At 41.2% G+C, this 20,238-nt stretch overlaps 1 protein-coding gene across 1 annotated transcript in view; it reads left to right on the forward strand.

Annotated features, from left to right (window-relative positions):
* The first annotated feature begins 4,217 nt into the window (after positions 1–4,217).
* Positions 4,218–20,238, forward strand: part of LOC114648900 (TSC22 domain family protein 4-like) — an 89,906-nt gene continuing 73,885 nt past the window's right edge. The window contains exon 1 of the mRNA XM_028798219.2: positions 4,218–7,187. Within this exon, the coding sequence (XP_028654052.1) occupies positions 5,922–7,187 (1,266 nt within the window). The 5' untranslated portion in view covers positions 4,218–5,921. The remainder of the gene's footprint in view (positions 7,188–20,238) is intronic.

A 20,238-nucleotide genomic window follows, 5' to 3' on the forward strand; every position in this document is an offset into this window, starting at 1 on the left:
ACGTGGGCCCCCAGCTGAAGAAGGAAAATAAATTCTTTTGATTTATTTTAACGTGCCTCCGTTGTCAGTTTGTGTCAGGTCGGGCACATATATAGCGCCTTATTACTAACATATATATATATATATATATATATATATATATACAGTATATGTGTACTGTATATTAATATGTATCTACTCTATATATAAAGTCCTAAGCCTATTTTGTGCAACGATATTATGTGACGTTTTTATGTCACGCTTTAAATCAGGCTTATTTTAACACATAATATATATGTTTGGTATCATTCTTTTCAGCATTTATCGAACTTTAATGTGATTTTTTAGATTTTCAGATTCTTATTCCATTTTTAAATTATAAACTATAAAATATCAAGAACTCACGTCCCGCAAGATAAGACTTTGTGCCAAGAGATTTAACCACACCAAGTCAAGTCAAGTCAAGTTGGGGAGCACGCGCTGGTACAGTGCGTTGTCGCACCCACTAAACAACAAAACAACTCGGGATCCTGGTTTGCAACCCCCCAGGCAGACACGCGGTCCAGTCCCACCCTCCGGAAATAACTTTCTATCTGCCACAGCCAGGTGTCCCTTGGTCTGGTCCAGCCACTCGGGTCCCCAACAATGAGGATCTTGTGAGCTGGATCACCCTCGGGGAAACGCGCCACATGGCCATAGTGCTGCAACTGACGCTCCCTCATAATGCAGGTAATGTGTCTCATTCGGGACTCCATTAGCAACCGTTCATTCGACACAAAGTCAAACCAATGGTACCCAAGGATTTTCTGGAGAGACACAGTACCAAAGGAGTCCAGTTTTCGTCTCAGGTCACTGGATAGTGTCCATGTCTCGCAACCATATAGCAAGACAGGAAGCAGCAGGACTCTAAAGACTTGGACCTTCGTCCTTTTGCATAGATATCGGAAGCGCCACACACCCCTTTCCAGTGACCGCATGACCACCCATGCTCTCCCAATCCGTCTACTGACTTCATAGGAAGAGTCACCAGAGACATGAATGTCACTGCCAAGGTAAGTAAACCTCTCAACAAGGTCAACACTCTCTCCGCAAACAGACACACTGCTGATGGCTGTGCCCAAGAAGTCATTAAAGGCCTGGATCTTGGTTGTTCTTAAAAATGTTCTTAAAATGTGTATTCACCACAGCCATGTCTATCCTTTTCTCAAAATCTACTATCATCTGACCTTCTTCATGCTTCTGTTTGACTCCACACCTACCCATCACCTTCTTGTTCCCTCTGTTCCCTTCACCAACATGCCCATTGAAATCTGCTCCAATCACCACTCTCTCTTTCGAGAACACTCCCCACCATTTCATGCAACTCAATCCAGAAATCTTCTTTCTCATCCATTGCACACCCTACTTGTGGGGCATATGCACTAACAACATTCATCATCACACCTTCAGTTTCCTAGTTCATAATTATCACTCTGTCTGACACTCTTTTCACCTGTAAAATACTCTTGATATACTGTTCCTTCGGAATAATCCTTACACCATTCCTCCTCCCATCCACACCATGGAAGAACAATTTGAACTCACATCTGATATACCTGGCCTTACTCCCCTTCTATCTGTTCTCTTGCATGCACAATATATCAACCTTTCTCTACATCATATCAATTCTTTCCCTTTACCAGTCATACTGCCAACATTCAATGTTCCTACCCTCACTTCCACTCTCTTTACCCTCTCTTCTCCCCCTGCCTCTGGACGTGAGCTACCACAGCTATGCTGATGACAAACAAATAGCGCCTGATGACCCTGACTCTATTGATTCACTGACACAATGTTCTACTTGTGTTTCTGAATGGATGAGTAGTAATTTTCTCAAACTAAATAAGGAGAAAACAGAAAAATGTAAACTTGATCCATTAGAATTAATAGTCAAGACGGAGGTAAAGAATTTAGGGGTAATTATTGACTCTGACCTGAATTTTAAATCACATATTAATCAGATTACTAGGACAGCATTTTTTAGAATTGACTTTAAAATACTGCTTATGGTTTACAAAGCCTTAAATAATCTCGCTCCATCCTGTATTTCAGATTGTCTTTCACCTTACACCCCAAATCGTAACCTTAGATCTTCAAATGAGTGTCTGCTTATAATTCCAAGAGCTAAACTTAAAAGAAGTGGTGAGGCGGCCTTCTGCTGTTTTGCACCTAAAATCTGGAATAGCTTACTGATAGAAATTTGCCAGGCTAATACAGTGGAACACTTTTAAAAAAACTGCTAAAAACACATTGTTTTAACATGGCTTCCTCATAGCTTCATTTTAGTTTAATCCTGATATTCTGTATATGATTTAATTATCATTATCATTCATGGTGGCTCCGAAATTCGTACTGACCTCTACTTTCTCTGCTGTTCTTTTTCCAGTTTTCTGTGGTGGCGATCTGCACCACCACTACCTGAACAAAGCACCTTGCAGTCCCTACATTGATGGATTAAAGGCCAGAGGTCCACATGACCATCATCATCAAGTTCTTCCATGAGAACCCTGAATACCATGAGGACTGACTGAGGTCATTTATGTTAGATAGAATACCTAGAGGGGGCTGAGTGGTCTCATGGCCTAGGAATCCCTGCAGATTTTTTTTCTCTCCAGCTATCTGAAGTTTTTTTTTTTTTTTTCTGTCCTGACTGGCCATCGGACCTTACTTTTATTCTATGTTAATTAGTATTGCCTAATTTTATTTTTTATATATTTTATCTTTTTTCTATTTCTTCACCCTGTAAAGCAATTTGAGCTACATCATCTGTATGAGAATGTGCTATATAAATAAATGTTGTTGTTGTTGTTGGACACACCTTCACTCTCTTCTTCTCCTTCTTTGGCTAACAGTAGCCGAATTTCCATCAGCACTCTTTTGGCTAACAGTACTGGTGGTGGCCATTGTTAACCCGGGCCTCAACTGATCCTGTATAAAAATCTGTATTGTTTTCCTTATATTTAACTGGCAAAATTTTACACCGGATGCCCTTCCTGATGTAACCCTCCCCATTTATCCTGCCTTGGGACTGGCACGAAGAAACACACTAGTTTGTGCATCCCCTGTGGCTGGGTTGTATTACGTTCTTTATATGTATGTTTAAAAATATTAGGTTGACTAAATATTTTCATATTATTTTGATTTTGAACAATACTGTATGCATGAATACATTATTTGTTAAATCTGAATTACATTTCTTTTCAATTTTGTATTTTAATATGATGTCACAGAAACATTCTAATTATTTTTTGTTTTCAAGAACGCAAATAAAAATAATTATTCACAAGCATTTTTTTTATGAGTTTGATTTTGCAGACCTGTGTAGTGGTTACTTTAAGAGTCTAATTTACTTATCCAAACTAGGTATTTAATTAAATCTTAATAATTGTTCTGTTTTTTTTTAATGTTATTCACGCTTTGATGTTGAGGGTTATAATAAGTAAGTGCAACTGAAAATATTTATACGTAATGTATTTTCATTTCCAGAGTTAAATGTGACAAAAGGTAAGACTTTTAAAAGGGAATGATATTTTTTATTCTTATTGTGCTAATTGTATGCTAAATGTAATGTTACGTTTTGGGGTAATTGTGGGGCTTGAAGTGGTCATTTTCATTTACTTAATTCTGTTTTTGAAATTATATATTTTTATTGGATGGGTTTTACATATTATAATGTGATCTTTACGTTCAGTAAGATTAACGTAAAATAAAAATAATACTTTATCGCATCAGTAATATTGCTTTCCGCTATGGACATACTCATAGTAGACTGTGAAGAATGGATTCCCTAAGTAGCGTATTTCTGAACTCACAGAATTCTTCGATAGTTTGGTTAGGATTGGGTTTAAAGGTACAGCCGAAGCAGGTGAAGCGCTCTTCCGTCGGGTCGGTGACTGGGCTGTGCGGGGACGGCCGTCCCGCACTCAGCGCTCTTCTCTACCGGTTACAGGGCGACTTGCTTGCCGTGATGTTCTCTTTCGGGTGTTGCTGTAAACGTATCTGATGCGCAGTGTGCTTTTTGTTTCTGTCCCCAGTGCTGTCTAGATGCTGGTGGACAAGGATGAAACATTAATCAAAAATATAGGCCACGAGAGACGGCTGGACGTCCTGTGTTACGCGCTGCTGTCCCTTTAAACGAACCCCCGCTTACAGACCTCACACTCCAGCTAGAAACTTGTTCTTTTAGGAGACAGTGCATCCAATCGGAGGCTCGGGGTGGGACTTCCTGGTCTGAAACTTGTCAACAGCACAAATTCTTGTGATTTTGCATCTTAAATGAAGAAGCCGAGCGCAACAGAAGATAGGCGAAAGCGTGTGTCAAAGAGGGTTCCTGTTGCACTTCGGATTTCAGTCCTGCCTAAAAGACTCTGACAGTGGGAGATGAGCAGCTGACAACTCTGCCTGTCTTCGAAAACTTATTATTTTTGAATATCCAGTACGCGACCCCCAGGCGATGTGGTGAGCCATTCGGATTCGATGCGATGTGAGCTTGCTCCAGGCACTGGCTCGCCTTGCCCCGTACCCAGACTGATTTCAGGATTCGGTCAATCGGACAATAAGCTGGAAGTTTGGCAAGGCCAGGCCGAAGGTGTTTGAAACAGTGGAAAATAAGTGGGTGCGAAAACTGAGATTGACTTTAACAGTTGCGGAGGCATGCGCTCCGGCAGACGCGCACGTCTTCTTCGCCGAGAAGCACCTCGGCGAGTTCGAGGCTGACCTCAGCTGAGCACACAAGTCTCGAGGAGTCCGCCGATATCGCAGCAATCCCCGTTCCCCTTCGCCGGGAGTGGTTTAATTCCTCCGCGCACACTGAAGCCTCTGTGCTTGGAGAAGCGAGGGAGACTTGTGGAGGTATTGAGAAAGGGGTCGTGTTTGAGTGGCCAGGGACTTGCGTGGACGCAGAACCTGTTGAATCCTGAAGGTACGTTAGAAACACAGGAGCGGCGCACGGCTGAGCTCAGGTGGTCACTCATTCCAGCTGCAATCAAAGTGCCCCATGTTGTCTGTTTAAACAAATGTGGAATTGCTTATTAAACAAATCGGGTGACACCACTGCAAAGCGGACGATGACAACGGGCAGACCTCTGCAGGTTTCCGTATACCTGGACTTGTATGAGCTGTTCAGAGACACTAAAAGTGAAAATTAAGAAGCGCAGGGGGTAGTCGGTAAGCTGAAAATAAGAAGTGTCGGTCGCAGTGTGAAGTGAAGAAACATCTAATACGAGAAGTGTCAAAGTGATGCAACAGAGCACACTTGCAAAAAGATAACCAAGAGGTCTTCCAAAGTACAAATGATAGCTAAACTAACAACGGAATAAAGCTTGTTCGACGCCAAAAGAGAGAAATCCCATGCCAGTCGACAAGGGGGGAGCCAACTTGCTGGCTTTTTTAAAAGAAGAAATCGGAAACTGAAGGTGAGGTGACTTGCTGCAACACATTTGACACTGAGTGGCAGTGAGAGAAAAATGACAGGACATGCGAAATATGAAAACTGGTGACTAAGCTGCCAGTTAAAGAATGCCTCCTGAAAATGATTTCAAAACGAGGAGTGAAATTAATATATAAACTTTCCTTTGCAAATTTTTTTTGTGTGTGTGTGGAAACATATTAATAACATCTTTAAAGGCAAATTTGTCCTTATTGTGAAAAATATTGCATGGCCTTGTGATCTTTTTTTAATTGATATGTATTGACTTGAATTTTTTAATTTTTTTTTTTTAATTTTTCAATTTTACAAACACTAAATTCAAGGAAATCGCTGTGAAACATATTCTTCATTCCATATAAATATGATGCATGGGTTCAAATGAACTGAATTATGAGCAGGCCTTGACACACAGTGAATCCAGCTGTGTCATGAAATTGGCGCATATTGGTAGCAGTAAATAAAGTTATTATTTAAAATGAGTGGAGGAAAAAAGAAGAGTGGCTTCCAGATAACCAGCGTCACCTCTGACTATGAGCAGGCAGGTGGTGGGTCACCCAGGAAGGACACATACACAGTGGAATCTGGTGGCTTGTTTAGCCCCACTTCAACCTCAAACCACCTCATAAATGGAGGCCAGGGTCTTGGCACATCTTCACCTGGTTTGTCTTCCCGTAGTGCCTCACCCTGCCCTTTTATCAATGTGGAGCGTGGGACTGGGTTCAAAGTGGAGCACGATAGTACGGGGGGCACGGGGCAGGTGGATGAAGTAGACATACCTAACAAACAGACCTTGGCTTTTGGTGGTGTTGAGAGAAAATCACTGGGCACAGAGGCAGTAATGGCACACTTGTCTGTGTCATCAATCCTGCCAAACGGTCCTTCTCTACAGTTGCCTGGCTCATCCTTAAGCACCCCGAGCACTCCCACCTTGCCCAGACGACAGACCTCCCTGACTGGAACTACATCCCATTCCAGGAGCCTGTTGGCGCCCCTGTCTCTGTCTTTGCAGACCTCTGTTGGCAGCGTCCCCCAGCTCTCTGTAGCCTCCAGTAGTTCTCGTTTTAGACTAGTCAAGCTTGACCAAGGGCCAGGTGAACCTTACAAGAGAGGCCGCTGGACATGTGTTGATTTCTATGATGGGGACACTGAGAACCATGCCATTAGCAAAATCTTGGATAGCATGCGTCATGCACATTCAATGGAATCTTTGGAAGTCCTTGGTATTGGCAACAGCAGTAACAAGCCTTTGACTCAGTTTCGGACCTTGAAACCTTCTCAGCCACCTCATGTAGTTCATTCACAGGGGACGACGCACTTGCTGGTCCAGAACACGGCTCTCAGTCTAGCAAAGACGCCAGCCAGTGGGCAGCAAATGACAGGGACTGAAGCTCCAGCTGCATTTCCACAACCGGCTTCTGCAACCCAGACTGCCAAGAGGGCACCCCCAAATGTCCTTCCGATACCAAGCAGTGAATCAGGGCCCATGATCCCTGAAGACAACCCACATCTTTCCAGTAAAGGGGCAGCTCCAACTAACGGAAGTGCTACTGCTAGCCTGATCTCTCCTCCAGCAAGCTTGACCAAGGAACAGCCTTCGAGGCCACAGACCCCTAGCTCTAAATTAGTGTCTCCTACCAGCCCGCGGTCACTATTGCTTAGTGTGCCAACAGCAGAACATGGAGTTGCAAAGCCTTTAGCTGGGATGCTGCCTCTGCACCTTGACTCTGACCGTGGCAGGAAGGTGAGTGTTGTTAGGAGGTTTGAGGTATTATTACCCATCCAGAGGGCGGAATGCAAACAAATTCTTGTCACACTGAGCAGCAATTAAAAAATGCATGCAAAGTTTTATGGCATTTTTCTGTTTACTAAGTGAATTAATAAGCCTACACCTTTGGAAGCCTTTATTGGATCAGGGCTGTAGTTACCTTAGAAACAAATTGTACTGCCAGATTAGTTTTCTGCTGCCAGCAGCATCATTTCCACAGAGCTGGGCAGTGACCACTTCTCCATTTGATACAGATGGGGTCGCTGTCGCCTGACAAGGCCACATTCTAGAATTGTCTTTGATTTACCTACAGTGTCCCCTCAAGTGTACGTGTTTGAAGTCCTCACTGGGTTCACTGCGTTGTTTTGCCTGTGAAATGTGTCACACAAGAGTCCATTGGTATTTTGCACATAGAAAAATAGTCGGGTCCTGTTAAAGCATGACAGACCACCAGATGACCTCCACAGTAGGCTCCTTATATAAGAAATATGAAGCCAGCTTTACCAGCAGCTCTGGTAAGGCCACACTTTTATGGTCCAGTCAGTAAGCCTTTCTGGTGTCTGTGTTTGGTTACAATAAAAGCCCTTGATTCTGTTGCCCCCAGACCTCTGAATGGGTTCTTTCTAGTTATTAGACCTGTTCACTCCTTAAAAGACCCCTTAAATCCTTCTACCTCTAAATACCAGTCTCTCTCTGACCAAGTTCTTGTTTTGCTAACCTATGCTTTTACTTAAAAACACAAGAATCTTAAGTTACATTTTTTCACTTTCTTTAAACATTTTGTAATTGTATTCCCATTCATTGTTGATTCAGATTTGAGGTTTTATTTATTTATCTAATTCCTTAGTTTCTAATATCTCTAATATTAGCTTCCATGCAGAGAAGTCTTATTGTGTTGGATTTTTTTGGACTTTGTACTATGTTTTCATTTGTTCCAATCTGAATATTTGCTAACCACTTATAGCATGGGAAGGGTGCTTTACCTCGAAAGGCTGTATAGAGTGTATTTAAATTCTTGTAATTTTGAAGAATATTCTCTATTCTGCTTAATCCAATTTGCTGGTCTGTCCTGGCCTTATCAAGCAGAAAGCATAGGATTTATAGGAGAGCCTACTCGCGCAAACACTCACACTGACACTGACATGAGACCAATTTGGAATTGCTAGCTAAGTTGACCCCAGCAGACCCCCGTGACCCTGTGTTCGGATTCAGCGGATTGGAAAATGGATGGATGGATAGCTAAGTTGACCACCAATTCTTTGGGTGGTAGGAGGGAAAGTTTATAAGTGAAGAGCTTGGTAGAAAACCTACATGGGCACAAGAAACTCATGCAAACCCAACAGGCACATGGACACAGTATTTGAACACAGAATGTTTTATACCTTAGCCAGCAGCCCTAATCACTTCCCCCATTATTAAATGCATTATCATTGTGTTGCATGTTGGTCAGATGTGCAAGTATAAATTACCCCGAACTTCACTCTCACATGTGACAAAGCTACAACTACTACCAATTACTAAGGGGTAGGAGCAGAAGTAAAGGGTTATGGTGTGTGGAACCATATCAGAATTAGGTGAAGTTAAAAGTGGTGTCTTTCAGGGGTCAGTGCAAAGACCACTATTATTTCTAATATAGATAAATGATCTGGATAAGAATATAGTCAAGATGTAGGTTAAGTTTGTAGATGACACCAAACATAGAGGGACTGACAGACAGTGTATTACCAATCGAATCATTGGGCAGATTTAGAAATATTACAAATCTGGACAAGAACAGGCCTTTAAGCCCATCAAAGCTAGGCAGTCCTATCCACATAATTCTTCTAAAATAACATCAGGTCTAATTTTAAAGGTCTTTCTGTGTACCATTCTCCTTGGTAATTTATTATTTTATTCATCTATGGTTCTAAGTGTGACGAAAACTTCTTAACCTTTGTGTGAGAATTATCATGACTTACTGTGTCCCCATGTTCTTGTCGAACTCATTTTAAAATAACAGTCTTGGCCCACTGCACTAATTCCCTTCATTATTTTAAACACTTCAGTCACTTCACCTCTTGATCTCCTTTTACTTAAACTAAGTTAATTGTTATTTGCTTTTGAACCGTTTTTGTATTGCTACGGAAGTCTGAAAGCTTGGTATCGATACTGATGGCAAAATTTTAGTACTTATCCAACACTAGCATCTTATCAAATGCTTTCTGAAAGTCAAGATAAATTCTATCGCACCCACAGCATCCTGATTGTATTCTTTTGTTGCTTCCTCATAGAATTCCAGCAGATGAAATTTAATGTAAGTAAATGTAACTTATTAAACATAGGAAGTGTTAGATTTGAATTCACAATGGGAGGTCTGAAACTTTAAAGTTCATCTTATTAGAAGGATTTAGAAGTAGTAGTGGACTCAACACTATATACTGTCAGACAGTGTTGGGAAGCCATTAAGAAGGCTAAAAGACTGTTACATGACAGGATACGTAACATAGTGCCATAATGTGTAGAGTACAAGTCCATGGAGGTTCTGCTCAACCTTTATAATGCACTGTTGAGGCCTCCTCTGGAGTACTGTGTGCAGTTTTGATCTCCAGGCTACAAAAAGGACATAGCAGCACTAGAAAACGTCCAGAGAAGAGCGACTAGGCTGATCACAGGGCTACAGGGGATGATCTATGACAAAGTATTTAAACGAGTTGAACCTTTTTTAACGTAAGCAAAAGAAGTTACAGGATGACATGAGTGAAGTGTTTAAAATTATGAGTAGAATTGATACAGTGGATACATGGTGTCACTTTAAAATAAGTTCAACGAGAACATAGGGCACAATTGAAAATTTGTTAAGGGTAAATTTTGCACAAACAATTTGGAAGTTTTTCTTTGCACTGAGAACCATAGACACCTGGATTAAGCTACCATGTAGTGTGATTGAGAGCAGGACTTTAGGGATCTTCAAAATGAGACTCAATGATGCTTAATAGGAATTAGGTGGATAGGATTGACAAGCTTTGTTGGGCTAAAAGACCTGTTCTTGACGAAAAATTCGAATGTTCTAATATTTATATTTTAAAATCAGTCAGCAACCACATTCCGGCAATCACTTCATAAGGCAGATTTACCTGATGACCGGAAAGTTGAGTCCAGTTCATAAGACAGGAAATAAATTGGATCCAAGTAATTATACATCCTTAAACATTCTGTCTGTCAAGTGCACAATAATGAAAAAGATAGACATAGGCTCGAAGACAACTTTAAAAAAAAAATGCATTGTAAAAGACCAGCAAAGTTGTATTTGGAGGGTGATGATCCAACCAAACAAATTTGCATTCTTTGAACAGGCAATTGGAGTAATAGGAAATATGGAAATAAAGCACAGGGGTGGCAATTCTGTATAGAAAGCCCTGTTTATTAAAGGAAGGTTAAGTAGTAGGTGCGCTAAGACATGGTCAGCCATGCCAAAAGCACAATACAATAAAATGAGACATTCTCCAAGAGTTCAGCCACGACTGGTGGAGGAGCTGCTGAAAGGTTGGCGATGTCAGAATGGTGGAGGAAGCACACAAATACACGAATTCCCTGGTGTGTTTTGTAGACCTCACATTTGATTCCCATTGCTTAGTCCCAGTAGGCTCGTGTGAACTGTCAAACCCTTCAACTGTTAGGATGGCATTTCACATTTTATTTAAGCGCTTTCTGCACAATTTTCCTAGTTTTTTTTCTCATCCTGACTAAGTTTATGAATAGAAGGAATTGATTTGTTATTTTTTGTTTTTGAGTTTTCTGTGGTATTTTCATATTTGATTTTATCGGTCCACTGCCTTTTTTTGTCTGCTTATGGCTTAGTTATGACCCAGATGTCATCTGGACGATGGGATAAAAGGTTATCACTTGAGTTGTGGCTCAGTATGAGATTGCAGTTAACCCCATTGTGGTTTCTGAAAAGTTTTTTTGTCTTCTTGTTAACAAATTTTTGGCTATTCTTTTTGTGTTTAATTTTTGGTTCACTTTTAAAGTTTAGTCTCGCATGTTTTTCATCTTCCCAGTATCAATCCTTACATGCCAACTTATTACATCTCTTCTCCTTATCTTTTACCCATCTCATTACTCTTTTTCCAATCTTAGCACAACAAGACGATGACCTAGTTAGATTATTAAGACCTTTAATCCAATTCCATGCCTAGGATTGATCTTGAAACTAGAAGCCAGTCTTTGGCTCATTATTTTTTAGACTTTGTACTATGTTTTCTATTGTTTCCACCTGAATGTTTGCTAAGCACTTAAAGCACAGGAAGGGTGCTCTACCTCAAAAAGTGGTATAGAATGGTGGTATTGTTATGTTTAAATTCTTGTAATATTGAGCAACATTCTTGATTCTCCATCCATCCATTTTCTTCCGCTTATCCGAGGTCGGGTCGCAGGGGCAGCAGCTTGAGCAGAGATGCCCAGACTTCCCTCTCCCCGGCCACTTCTTCTAGCTCTTCCGGGGGAATCCCAAGGCATTCCCAGGCCAGCCGGGAGACATAGTCCCTCCAGCGTGTCCTGGGTCTTCACCGGGGCCTCCTCCCGGTTGGACGTGCCTGGAACACCTCACCAGGGAGGCGTCCAGGAGGCATCCTGATCAGATGCCCGAGCCACCTCATCTGACTCCTCTCGATGCGGAGGAGCAGCGCCTCTACTCTGAGCCCCTCCCGGATGACTGAGCTTCTCACCCTATCTTTAAGGGAGAGCCCAGACACCCTGCGGAGGAAACTCATTTCAGCCGCTTGTATTCGCGATCTCGTTCTTTCGGTCACTACCCATAGCTCATGACCATAGGTGAGGGTAGTAACATAGATCGACTGGTAAATTGAGAGCTTTGCCTTACGGCTCAGCTCCTTTTTCACCACAACAGACCGATGCAGAGCCCGCATCACTGCGGATGCCGCACCGATCCGCCTGTCGATCTCACGCTCCATTCTTCCCTCACTCATGAACAAGACCCCGAGATACTTGAACTCCTCCACTTGAGGCAGGATCTCGCTCCCAACCCTGAGAGGGCACTCCACCCTTTTCCGGCTGAGGACCATGGTCTCGGATTTGGAGGTGCTGATTCCCATCCCAGCTACTTCACACTCAGCTGCGAACCGATCCAGAGAGAGCTGAAGATCACGGCCTGATGAAGCAAACAGGGCAACATCATCTGCAAAAAGCAGTGACCCAATCCTGAGTCCACCAAACCGGACCCCCTCAACACCCTGGCTGCACCTAGAAATTCTGTCCATAAAAGTTATGAACAGAATCCGTGACAAAGGGCAGCCCTGGCAGAGTCCAACTCTCACTGGAAACGGGTTCGACTTACTGCCGGCAATGCGGACCAAGCTCTGACACTGGTTGTACAGGGACCGAACAGCCCTTATCAGGGGGTCTGGTACCCCATACTCCCGGAGCACCCCCCACAGGATTCCCCGAGGGACACGGTCAAATGCCTTTTCCAAGTCCACAAAACACATGTAGACTGGTTGGGCGAACTCCCATGCACCCTCCAGGACTCTGCTAAGGGTGTAGAGCTGGTCCACTGTTCCGTGACCAGGACGAAAACCACACCACTGTTCCTCCTGAATCCGAGGTTCGACTTTCTGACGGATCCTCCTCTCCAGGACCCCCGAATAGACTTTTCCAGGGAGGCTGAGGAGTGTGATCCCTCTGTAGTTGGAACACACCCTCCGGTCCCCCTTCTTAAAGATGGGGACCACCACCCCGGTCTGCCAATCCAGAGGCACTGTCCTTGATGTCCATGCGATGTTGTAGGGCTGTCTTGGTTGACACGTCTCTACAACATCCAGAACCTTGAGGAACTCCGGGCGTATCTCATCCACCCCCGGGGCCCTGCCACCAAGGAGTTTTTTGACCACCTCGGTGACCTCAGTCCCAGAGATGGGGGAGCCCACCTCTGAGTCCCCAGGCTCTGCTTCCTCATTGGAAGGCATGTTAGTGGGATTGAGGAGGTCTTCGAAGTACTCCCCCCACCGACCCACAACATCCCGAGTCAAGGTCAGCAGCGCACCATCTCCACCATACACAGTGTTGACACTGCACTACTTCCCCCTCCTGAGACGCCGGACGGTGGACCAGAATCTCCTCGAAGCCGTCCAAAAGTCGTTCTCCATGGCCACCCCCAAACTCCTCCCATGCCCGAGTTTTTGCCTCAGCAACCACCAAAGCCGCATTCCGCTTGGCCTGCCGGTACCTATTAGCTGCCTCCAGAGTCCCACAGGACAAAAGGGACCTTCTTGATTCTGATTCTTGATTCTGCTTGCTCCAATATGCCAGTCTGCCCTGACAACATTGGGCACAAGACAGGAAGTGGATAGAATGCCAGAGACCCAACTCACACAAACACCCACACTGAGATTGACATGGAGGTAGTTTGGAAGTGCCAGTTAACTGTCATGTCTTTGGGAGGCGGGAGGGAAAATAAGAGGTGAGGAACTCGTACGGGTACAAGGAAACCATGAAAAGCACATAGACAAATGGGCATGGGTTTCAGTGACATTAACATAATTATAAAATTGGATTGTAAACTATTTAATGGACAAGATATGTTGGCTGCAAGTAGTCAGTAGTGTCTCTCAGTGGCCTGCACTCCAGCTTTCCTTAGGTTTTTATTAATATTAATAACATTATTTTGACATAGTGGGTGGAATTGAGAAGTTTTATTGATTACACCAAAATTGGTTACTTAGCAAATACTGAGGAGGAAGCATAAACAATTCAAAAAGACCTGGACAATCTTCAAAAGAGAGCAAACTCTTGGAAAATGGAGTTTAATGTATGCCACGCCTAAAGGTACATTATAGGTTTATGAGTTCTTTATTGATTAGTTATGATGTAATGACTGCATGATAGCTTCAGAGTCATGAATGTTATGGATACTTTTGAAAAAATAAAGAAAAGAAAAAGAAGGGGAAATGACAAAGAGATGAAAGGTTTAGGCAAACAGGATCAGGCGTAAAACGTCATTTTAGAGAAAGCAGAGAATCGGAAAACCAAGGGAACTATGTAAGTAAGCATAATGTTGCAAAGGTCCTAACGGTTTAAGCACGTATTTATTGCTCAATTGTAACAATGCAGAAAACTTTTGTTTTGTGCTTAATGACACCAGCCATTACATGAAATGAAGTGGACATTGCAACTATGAAGAACATGATTGTGGCCATCCAAACATACTTATTAAATGGTGGCAACCATTAAAAAATATGGCACAAAATGTGAAAAATATATAAAGAAACAAAAATAAAAACCAAAACAGTCCGAAAATGAGAAACACCAAAGACACAAAAGACCCTGATTTGTTAGGCAAGGTTTGAATCAGAGTCTTAGTTATTGCTTGTGTGGAATAAGCATATTCTTTCTTTCTTTCTTTCTTTCTTTCTTTCTTTCTTTCTTATAAATTTCTATGCTGGCTTCATCAGTAATTCAAAACTGGTCCAGCATGAGCAAATATGATCTTCAGTGGAGTGATCCCATGTTCTGTAGGTCCCTATCTGTAAGCAATGTCGCTGGCCTTCTGAATTGGTTTAACTGGGAACAAAACTTGTGGGAAGATTGAGAAAAGATGGACAATAACCTCTGCAAGATTTCAGTTTTGAGAAGAACTTTGGGGTTGATGTTGAAAAACCAATCTCATCATCTGGACAATGTGCAACAGTAGGTAGAAAAAGTTCAACATGAACACACAAATTAGAATCACAGACAGTAGAACAGACCAGTTTCAGTCATGATGACATAAGTCCATATCAGTATGACAGATTTTTTGGGTTGGTGCCCCTCTCAGTTACACATCTTCACACTCGCCACTGCAGGGTATAATCTTGGTTCGCTGGGTTTAGAGTGCAGAGTGTAACACTGTTAGCCCGATGAGCTAAAGCAGAGTCCCCTTCACTCTAGTGATCAAGTGGGCTTCTGACTGCAAGGACATCATCTTTTTGCTGTGGACTGTTTCCATATCCACCTTGAAGTTGTTCATTAACATTATAATTGAGATTTGGCCAGTTGACAATGGAAAAGAGGAAAAACAAAACTCCCAGTCATCACCATTACTGCAGAAGATAACACCTCGGGGGGTCTAAGGGCAGTTATAGTAAAGTATTCTTTCTATTGAACAGTGGCATTTCTGCATTAATGGCCAAAGCTTCATCAGATGTTGTACAAGATACATAATAGTCTTCCATTAGTAATCTTGCTTCTTATTAACATGTTTATAAAAACCCTCAGCTTTGTATTCTTAAGCAACAATTTTTAAAAATTTCTACCATATCATCAATAATTTTACATACCTCAAGAAGCAATATTTACCAGGTAATTAAGAAAATATTGCTTCTTGTGGTATGTGAAATTGTCTTCGTGCCCAGCACGACAAGACCAATAGGCCTTTCAGTGTTGTCTTATTCTTGAGCTACATGTGCACAACCTGAACTGTCCAGTTTAGCAATGGATATTGCAGGTCATCAGTTGCAATAAAATGTAGATCACATGTTGTTTTACTTGTTTTTTTTTTATTTTTAATCACACACTTGCACTTCCAGTTCAAGATTTTCCCAGTTGGAGCTAATATAGCACATACCAGCAAGAGATACAAAAAGTCCAGTACCATTTTCTGCCTTTAAGATAAGCACAGTAATTTGAAAACAAGAAAGGTGATCAGTATAAGGAATGTATCACTCACAAGATATAAGGCTGAATCTTGATTTCACCCATGTTGAAGATGACAGCATTCCTTCTACTTCACTAGAAACGTTGTTTCAAAGAAGCGCAAAGTCCTGATGTTGAAGGGGCAGATATATATGTACAAGGTCGTTATTCAGTTGTTTGTTGGCCCACCCTGACCATCAAACACCTGGCCACATGGTAGTTAGCACTGCTACCAGATGTGCAGTGTGCAGGTCGAGTCATGCCGTGTGCAGTCTGTACAGTCATTTCATGGCATTGTGCTTGTCCTTTTCTTCACCTCAGAGCTGTTCAGTTCTTTTATAAATTTCATTTACATATATTTCATATGTATTACAAAAGTGCTATAATATGACAATGAAACATGAGCTTCAGCAAAACAAAAATGTAATAGTCTGTTCAATTAGAAATACAGTCAGTCTCATATATCCCAGAAGCTTTGCACAGTTACCCGCAACGAAAATAAGATTTTTTTTTTTTAGTTTTATATAATCTATCATTAATGCAATAATGGTAATTTTTAATAGTAGATTGTATAAACTCCTCTGAAATAACTCCCAAACATATCTGCAAATATCTTAAATGATAGATAACAAAAAAGGCTTCTGTCTTTATGGTTTTTATTTTGGACACTCCCAAAACATATGATCTAAAGAGGCTGGAGCTACGAGGCATTGTTCACAAGTAGGGTCCCATCTCTGATATGTTTGGCTTGGTTTTTGCTCCAATACACATTAACTGTGGGACCTTCTATAGACAGGTGTATGCCTTTGCTAACACTGTCCATACATTTGATTTGACCACAAGTGGACATCCAAACAAGGTGTAATAAAGTCTCAGTGATGATCAGTAGAATGGGATGCACCTGAGACAAATTTTAGAATACCTAGCAAAGGCTCTGAATACTCGTGTCAATGTGAGATTTCAGTTTTTTATTTTTAATACATTTGCAACAATTTCTAAAATCATGTTTTCACTTTGTTATTCTGGGGTATTTAGTGTTGCTTGATGTGAGGGGAAAAATGAATTGAAATGATTTTAGCACAAGGCTGCAACATAGCAAAATGTGAAAAAAGTGCAGAGGTCTGAATGCTTTCTAAATCTGCTGTAAGCATGGTACACTCTCCCATCACTTCTGTTTTGAATTTAATGCACTGACTTGTGATACGTTACCCCATAAGACTTCTGAAAACTGTATAATAATGTGCTTGAGATGTAGTGCATCATTCAAAGGTGGTCAAAGGAGTTCCCTGCATCCTAAAGCAGAGTTTCTAAAACTATGGGTTGTGAGACATTTCTAATTGGTTCACCTTGAGTTGTGAATTACAATTGAAGTGATTAAGAAAGGATCACGTATAGCTCTGTGTTGGGGCACCACTTGCATGATTGAAATAAGTGGCGGTTATGGGTTGCAAGAACAAGGAATAAGCAACATTTACTTTGCGAGAAAAAAAAATGTTTAAGAACCATTGCCCTAAAGTGTTGAAATATCTCACACCATTGCATCCATAACTTTACAACCAAATATAGTCCAGCCATTATAGGAGGACTCAGAATTTGAGTTCCGTTTGGGTGACATGCACATGTCACTGCATCAATTATCACATTGTTATATTTTATAAATAATGACACAAAGGATGATTACAAAGGGTTAGGGATCAAACCTGAACTGTAGGTTTATTTGCCAAGAAAAAGCAAAAAAGGCAATGAGGTCTGACTCATGAAAGTTCAGATGGTCAACTGATAACCACTTCCTGTGTAGCTGTTGTTTGTCTGGGTCTTCCTCTTCTGGTCTGACAACAAACTGTATCCTGTAGTCAAAGGTACAAATGGCTTGTATAATGCTACTCTATCTGAATTTACAGAATAGTAGCAAGTGACACAGCTGTCACTTAGTGTACGCCATAATCTCATTGTGGCCTCTCTGTTTCTGCTACTGTAGTATTAAGCATAGTGAGCAAGAAGTTAGATTTATAATATTGTGACAGTAAAGTACTACAATTTTCTTACATAAATACACACATATTAATGTACACATATTAATGGGTAAATACAGCAGAATCATGTTAATGTTAACATGACCAAGATATGGCTTTGTGGCTACGGAGAAGAGTAAAGCAAAAGCTCAAGATACCAGCTGTCCACCTAGGTAGTGCCCAAAATCCCCGTTTATTGTATAGTGTGGCAGAAAACATTTTACCTTTACAACTCTCAGTCCTACAGTGTGAAACTTGATTAGCATGAAAATTGTATTCTCAAATGTGTTTTCAGTCTTGAATTGTGTTTATTATAAATGAGAATGGCTTTTTAATAGTCATATAAAATGATGACATACAGTTTGTTTTACACATTGGCAGCATGTACCCTCTTGTGATTAATGAAACTTAAGCTGGTCCCAGTTCATTTTTTGGAACATTTCTTTCATATTCTACCCAGGGAGAAGGGATTCAAGAAATGATTTGGTATGCTACTCAGGCCTGGCATCAAAGGCAGGTGCCTGCAGCTTTAAAGCAGTTAATCACTAACACAATAATGTCCAAAATAAAACACATTGTAAATCTTACTGCTAGCATGTAAATTCCTGCTTTAATTTAATTGGCTATTAGAACTTTTACAAAGTGGGCAGCTCAGGGGAAAAACCAGCGATTCTGCACACTTCCTTAGTTCAGTTCTGGGTTGTGGGGCTGGAGCCTGACTTAGCAGCATGTGGCACAAAGCAGAAACCAAAGGGACATTGGCATAGCTGAAGCATTTTGAATCCCCCCAAGATATACGTTTTGTGACAGTTCCAGCTGATTGATCATAGACAGATTTATGGTTCATGTACTTTCTCATCCCCCCTGAAATCAATTCTTTCCTGTTTCCAGTCCAAAATAGAGCACACATAGAAACGCTGGGTCAATTTAGAAACGCCGTGCACATTATTTAGGATGTGTAAGAAAAATTGGAATACCCATAGAAAAACACGCAACGGGAGAACATGCGACCGTCACATTTGTAAGCAGGGATTTGGAGCTGTGAGGCTGCAGCCACAAAGACTAGGACAGTGTGCAGCCCACAGCAGTGAACCTGATTAAAATAAAACACATTTAAATTCAACAATTCTGAAAGATGAGTTTAAATCTGAAAGTGAAATAAGTACAATAATTACAAAGTTAAAGAATGTACTGTAATATACCATTCAGCAATAAATATTTCATAAATTAAGAACTTGTTTTTCCAAGTGTTCAGAACAAAGTAAAGGGAAAATGGCATCTGTAATGTCATCTGATACAAGTAATGTTTTACATGGCACAAAAAGATGAGCAAAGTCTACCAGTATGTACTTAGAAACCTGATACTAAATCAAAGCATTAAAACTTGGTTAAAGGAACTGAGTGGACTGTCATTGTACAGTAGGTCAGTGTTTCTCAATCCATGGGTGGACACCTTAGAAGGGTCGTCAGTAGTGCTGGGTATTCAATATCACGGTATTTTTCAAAATTATACCGGTTTCACGGTATTGGATGGTATTTTTTTCCTCATGCATGAGTGGATATTAACCACATTTTCCACTGGAATTACTGGCTAAGAATAACCTATTCCACGTCATGAGAATTGTACATTGTACAAAAAAACATTTTAATGTGCACACAAGTATTAATACAGGTTTGCATGGCCCCATAAAGTGATATTTTTCAAGGGGGTGGCACTAATGAAGAGAAGGAATCACATTGCATGACAGTTGCCATCAAAATATAGAACCTTTTTATTGAACACATTTTGCAAACAACTTTGACAACATGTTTTCAACCATCCAAACAGGCATTTAGACTTGGTAAAATATCCAGAGATGCTTGTCAAAAGTTGTATTGCACTGAACATGTCTTAGAAAAGGAATAAATAGTAAATATTTTTTGTAAACTAAATACACTTTCTGTTAATGTTAACAATCTCTGTCCACTGACATGTTAGCTATATGGATTGTAATGGCGTTGGTCATCTCGATCCACTGCTTGCTTTTTTTTGTTGTAGGCAGTGCCTCTAGCAAACACGTCTACAAGTGACATCTGACTCGAGTGTCCTCTAGCTTTGTCAGTTTTACCTGAGGACGTGGAGGGTGCCAATCTTAGTTCCATACATTCATGGTACTCCAAATCATGTTTACGGCTAAGATGGGTGCTGCAAATTGCTCGCGGCAGGTGGCAACTTTTGCTCGACAGCATTTGCAGTAAATAGTTGTTTGGTCCACATCCAACCTTTTAAAACCAAAGTATCTCCAGACAACAGACATGGTTCCTTTTTTCGGCAAAAGTTATTCGGTGTCAACAAGTACAACTTTATCATC

Source organism: Erpetoichthys calabaricus, chromosome 3 (assembly GCF_900747795.2).
Source record: "Erpetoichthys calabaricus chromosome 3, fErpCal1.3, whole genome shotgun sequence".
Taxonomy (NCBI): domain Eukaryota; kingdom Metazoa; phylum Chordata; class Cladistia; order Polypteriformes; family Polypteridae; genus Erpetoichthys; species Erpetoichthys calabaricus.